The sequence below is a fragment of the Pteropus alecto genome, unplaced genomic scaffold (genome assembly GCF_000325575.1).
Source record: "Pteropus alecto unplaced genomic scaffold, ASM32557v1 scaffold117, whole genome shotgun sequence".
NCBI lineage: Eukaryota > Metazoa > Chordata > Mammalia > Chiroptera > Pteropodidae > Pteropus > Pteropus alecto.
The window spans coordinates 743,165-749,291 of record NW_006440642.1 but is presented as its reverse complement, the minus strand read 5'-3'; the positions used below and the strand labels follow the sequence as shown (position 1 = coordinate 749,291).

General features: G+C 40.0%; 1 protein-coding gene across 1 annotated transcript in view; it reads left to right on the top strand.

The window, feature by feature from the left end:
- The first annotated feature begins 282 nt into the window (after positions 1-282).
- SUCLG1 (succinate-CoA ligase alpha subunit) overlaps positions 283-6,127 on the top strand; it is a 34,828-nt gene continuing 28,983 nt past the window's right edge. Inside the window, 2 exon segments of the mRNA XM_006917683.3 lie at positions 283-318; positions 320-395. Of these exon segments, the coding sequence (XP_006917745.2) occupies positions 298-318; positions 320-395 (97 nt within the window). The 5' untranslated portion in view covers positions 283-297.

Here is a 6,127-nt window from a genome sequence, read left to right as displayed (position 1 = left end):
TTCCCTTCCCGCAGTCTCCACTTAAATGACAAACGACTACAGTTCCCACAATGCCACGCGCCGACCAGCCTCGCGTGGGATTTCCCTAAGCTGCCGTTGTAATTAATGTTGAATCAAACCCACAGTTCCGAGTTATTATTACCTACTTCTCCATCAAGACACCTTTTTTTCCTAATCCATCTGCGGTCCTATTGTTTGCGGAGAAAAATTCATTCAGGCGACTGCTCTAGCCACCTACCTTCTCCCCAGGCCTCGGCCTCTGTAAGGTCCCCGGGGGCCTGGGAGTGTCATTGGTGGATGACCGCCGCCCTTGCTGCTTGCAGCTGCCACTGCGACCATGGCCTCCGGTAGCAGTGGCCTCACGGCCGCCCGTCTCCTGTCGCGCTCCTTCCTCCGTAAGTCCCACGGGACTCTCTCCTCTAGGCTCTGCGACCTTCTGTCCCCGCCGGGCCCAATGTCCTGGTGCAGGCCGCACCCGCGCCCTCCGAGGCAGGACTTTGGCGGGGGCCTGGGAGCCCCGAGACTCCGGCCCCAAGTCGGGGACTCTCGGGGGTGTTGGAAACTTTGCTGATTATGTGAGGCGGAGGCATGACTTAGGCTGGTGGATAGGAACGTAGAATGGCTGTTTCAGGATTCGGGTCTGCGAACCCTGCAGACCCGGGGGCTTGCTGTTGTCCCCGTGGCTATGAGTGGCGGGATGGGGGGAGACATTTAGATTGGTCTTTTGGGGAGTCGTCCAGGAGGAGCTCAGCTGGAAGGGTGAGCGTTTGGGTTCATAGTTAGGAGAAGGATGCCTTTCTAGGAAATTGAGAAGCGAGACTCTCCATTGTACGGAAGGGTCCTACATTTCTGTTTGTCCTTTCTGTAGATTGTAGGCTTAGCAGAGAGGTGAGTTCTGCACCCAGAGTCAGCATAGCCCAAAAGACTTCTAGAAGCTTAGGGTTGGCCGAGACCTTAATCAGCTTATTTGAAGTGTCTTCACCAGGTGATGTGAACCCTCAGTTCCCGAAAACATAATGCCAAGGTTCCTAGTCTTTGAGTAACACTGATTGTTGAAAATTCTTGCGATGTTCAAAGTCTCTGTTTTAAGGTAGGTTGTGTAGGAAGAGACTTTGGAATCAGCCACATCGGAGTTTGAGGTCTGGCTAGCCCCTTACAGCCACTTCTATATCTGTTTCTCAATTTCTGTTTTAAATCCCATGAAAATAGCCATATTTTAATGAATCTAAAACATCATCACTTGTATGATGGACCATTGTTTTGTCTATCATTAACAGTGGAAAATGATTGCTTATTAAACCTGTAACACACCATTGGTTGTCAAATGCATCCTGATTTAAGAAATGTTAAGTGAAAAACCGTGTATCCTAGAAATGATGATGTCTAGGATGATGAGGGTTCATTGTGCAGAATACATGAAACAATTTATATAAAACACCTGGGGAGTAGTAGGCACTAAAGTTTATTTTCTTTTCTTCCTTGTGCTTTGCTCCTAATTCTACTGCTTGTACTAAATATTGGACAAAACAATTCATTTCTTGAGAAGGTTATGTTCTAAAGTGTATAGTGATGGGTGTGTGCTCAATAGCTACACTTAGTTACCAGACTACTTGAGGACAAAGATCTGGCTAGATAATATAAGCAAGTAGGAAACAGTTGAGTTTCTTTGGGAAAGTTTTCTGGAGATTCTTATTGTATAATTTAAAAGACAGTTGAAGGTGTTGTAGGCAAAAGGAAAAATGGAATTAGTTATACCACCCATATCTTTGTTTCCTGGGGTCTTGCTACTCCGAGTTTCTGAAAAATCCTAGCCTCAGATAGTTCGGCTCTCTTAGTAGGAGGAGAGTCTGTAGAAAAAGGAAGAGTGTCTAAAAGATCAGGATCCTTAATCCACCCTTAGTAAGACTTCATAATTCTCTTCTCATATGACTGGAAGTTCTTTTTTCCTATACCCTCAGGACCACAAGGCATTAAGAGATCATCTAGTTTAGCTTCCTGCTGCTGGGGAGGTCTTCAGTTATCCTAGTCATGTGATTAACCTGTTACTAAGAATCTGAGAGATCTGAGATCTAAACCAACTTATCTCTTATATTAGAGGGGTTACAGACTTCTGTGTTTAATGTATAAAAACCTCTAAATCTCCAAATATTCCCTTTCTCATGCCATATTTCTAAACTCATTTTTGTTCCCACTAGAAAAACAGCAGCCACAACAATAGTGCTTTGCAAACTTTTTTTTTTTAAGGTGGTCACAAATTATTTAGGCTCTGAAGTTAGTAATGAAACTAGAAATGCTAGGGAATTTTGTTTCTTCTATTTTCTTAAGTGTCAATTGATGGTACATTTTGTGCTGAAGGTCAAGTGTTGCAATATTGATTTGAGTTAGGAAAAAATTCCTAAACATTTGCAGATGCCTTCTAGAACCCCGTTGGGGGCAGCCTGGAAAGTTTAGAAATTCCTTAGCACATGCCCCACTCTCCCCCAAACCCAGTTTTATAGCTTGTGAAAAAAGGGAGAAAATCCAGTTGAAGTGGGAGAGAAAATAATATGAAAGATAAGGAAGACTTTCCATGAGCAAGTTTAAGGTTTTTATAAACACCTTTGAAGTAGAGATAGTAAAGTTTTTCAAGAAGTATAAAGCAAGGCAAGATCCTTTTAAACATAAGCCCAGGAGTTCCTATAAAATGAATCTTTTAGAATAAGAAGAACCAATATTTTCGAACCTCAGAATTATGGTGTTTAAGCCAGAAAGTGAACCTTACAATCCCATACCTTTGTTTGGCAAATAAGGAAATAAATCTAAAATGTTTCCTACCCACCGTCAGAATGGACACTATAGAATGCAGGTCTTCTGACTCTGTAGTTCTTTCCACTAATACATGTTGTGTGGTACTATGAGCCTTTTTTTTTTTTTGAAGCTCTGATTTTTTTTTTTTTGGCAGTCCCAGTGGTTTATTGAAAAAGTGACTGATTACCCTGCTAAAGGTGTGCCACCTGCCTTTTCCATGTGTTTGCCAAGTTGTGTAGGTCTGATTTTGGAATGGAGAACACATTAAGAAGTGTAGTCGGGAAAAGGGGACGCTCAACAGTGATGTTTCTTATACTAGTATCTATTGCCATTGCAGCCAAGAACCAAGACTTTATTTCAGAAATACAAAATGGCCTTGATCTAAATGTATCAATGTAGCCATGAGAAAGTGATTTGATTTTCTGAACTCAAACTTGTTCTTCCATAGAAACATAATTGGGGATGTTCAAAATAATTTAAGTAAGGGGGACAATTTTATTTCACCAAAGAACAGGTATTTTGTTGCTATAGACCCACATTTTTTTTTTTTACATTATAGCATTTCTAAAATTAAAATCAATGGTGTTTTAGATTTGATGAGATATGATGCTTCCAGTAATTAAGCTTTATTTGTAAGTAAATATTAAATGAGTATATTTTTGCATTTGAATAGTGAATTGTTTTGGGTTTAGGAGTAAGTGGCTGCTAAGCTACTCTGCTATATTTTAAGCTTCTACAGGACAGGTAGGGACCACCATAGCTATATATTACATATACATAATATATATGATTAATAAGTGTACATTTGTTAAATTCATGAGTTACATGCATGAATAAATGAGCAACAAAGACACAGTTTGTGAGGTGAGTTGGAGGAGGAGTATGAGTATTTTCATGAACAGAGTCTCAGATTATTGGTTAGGAGTATGATACTGGTCATACAAGGCCACAGTTAGAGTCACAGCTAGGCAGGTGCATTTGGCGACAGCTTCATTAATCCCACAGCCATTTTATAAATGATGTAGTTGCTCGTTACAGGGAAGAGGATTTAGCATGTGGTTAATACAAATTTGTCATCCTTGTTGCGAGCACATCTCTTGCAGATTATTCAGTCACTTTCCTTACTAGCCTTTGTTACAGTTTGCACTTTTGTAGTTTCATGTTTCTTTGTTTAATGTTTAGCTGTTTTACAGGGCAAGGTGCTTCCTTTGAGTCCATCATGTCCTGCCCTGAATCCCTAGAATCTGGCAGGTAGCCTGGCACAATGAACACCTCAAAGCAGTTTGGCCTTCTCATTCTGCATCAGTAATAATGAAAATAAATAGCTAATAGTGAAATAGCACTCGCTGTACCCTAGGCGTTATTTTACATGCCCTGTATATTATGAACTCATTTAATTCTCATATCACCTGTGAAGTACATAGTATCCCTATTTTTACAGTGCAGCTGCATCTTTAAAAATGTTTTCTATGCTAAAAATTTACACGTGTGTGCATATATGCATTATATATAGAATGGATTAGTATTTTTATACATAAACATATGCATGAAGACATATATAAAATATTCAGGTTGGGCTTATTTTAATATGTGAATTATGCGTGCTCTCTTTTTAGGATATGATTTACCTTTGTGCTCATGTGGGATATGAACCCAGTTTGGGGAGTAGACCAGGCACTTTGCTGCCCAGTTTGAAGGCATCATATCAATGTCAGCATCCTTGTGGGCAGCTGTTATTCCATTTACAGATGGGAAGACTGAGGCTAAGGGTGATCAAAAAGCCTGCCCCAGGTCACATGGCAGGTGAGCAGCTGAGTATAAACTCAAGCTCAAATCAGGTCTGTCTGATTTCTGGCACTGTGTTCTCAGCTACTTCTGGGACTCTGTCCCAAGGTTAGGGGCCAATTTCTAAGAACCTGAAGAGGAGGTGACTCCACCACATTCCCTGGAGATGGCCCAAGGTGTGACAGCTACAGCCTTCACCATGGGGAAAGTCTTCCTGGTGGCCAGCGTCAGGCCTTCCTACTTCCCTGATATTTAGTTAAAAATGTTTGTTTTCTTAAAGTTGGGTATCTCCTTATATATTGATTTGCCATTTGTCTGCCATCAGTTGTGTTTCCTGTTCAGGGCCTTTATTCATTGTTCTGTTAGGCTTTTGGTCTCTTTTTGTTGGTGCTTCATGTCGTTAATTTCTTGGCTGTTAATGTCATGAAAACACTCTCCTTGTCTGTCACTGCCTTAACTCTGCTTGTGGTGTGTTTTGCTCTAAGCTCTTTATTTTCTCTGATAGTGAAATAGTCCATTTGTATTACATTGCTGCTTATGGATTTCATTTTTTTTTTTTTAAAAGGTTAGCATGGAATTTGTACTAGGTTGATGTAGCTTTGAGGACGGCTAGTAGCATTTAGGGCTGGACTTCTGTGCAATCTTTATATGAATTTTAGGGAAACCTTCAGTCTTTGTAGGTACAAAAATAGATGTGTATCCCCCCACCCTTTCCTGATGAGCTTGAGTAGGAGTTTGAGATTAACATTTTCCAAATCACACAAAAAGAGATGGCACTTAGGACATTTTGCTTGGGGGGTGGGGGTGTGTGTGTGTGCGTGTGTGTGTGTGTGTGTGTGTGTGTGTGTGTGTGTTTATAGACCCTGTCTCTTGTCCTGAAATTCAAACATTTTTTTCTGTGCACCTGTTCTGTAAGACACTGTATTATATACCCTGGGAGACACCCTGATGTATAAGATACGGTTCTTACAGTCAGAGATTTACAGTTAGAAGTTCTACAAATATTTAGATGGTACTTGAAATAATCTGGAAATAAATTTAACTTTAAATAGAAATAATTCAGGAAAGAAAGTAGCAATATGTACTCCCATCCACATACAGTCTGTGGCCTAAGTGTTAGATACCATATAAAAGTATTTTCAGGTTCCATTCTTCTTAGTCTCAGATCCCCTATAAAACTCCCATTATATTCACAAGTTGTGAATGTCATGTGTAAATTTAAGGATTCTTTCCTGTACAATGTTTATTTAAACATGAACTTATGTGAATTAATGCAAGTGAAATTCTCAGGAAATTGAGAACATTAACTCTCTGGTTGAAAGGTGGGAGATATTTGCAAGATGGTTTGGCCACTAATGTATGCCCTATATTCTAGATTTAACTGTAGCAAATAGCTTACTCTGGTTGTTTGGTGGTTTTGTCATAGAACTTAGGTTTGTATTTAAAACCAAAATGTGATTGAGCCTCTTTAACTTTAAGACAGACAATTGAAGATTTATGCTGTAAACCACATCACATTCTTCAGCAGAAGTAGAATAGGCTATTTTTCATAACT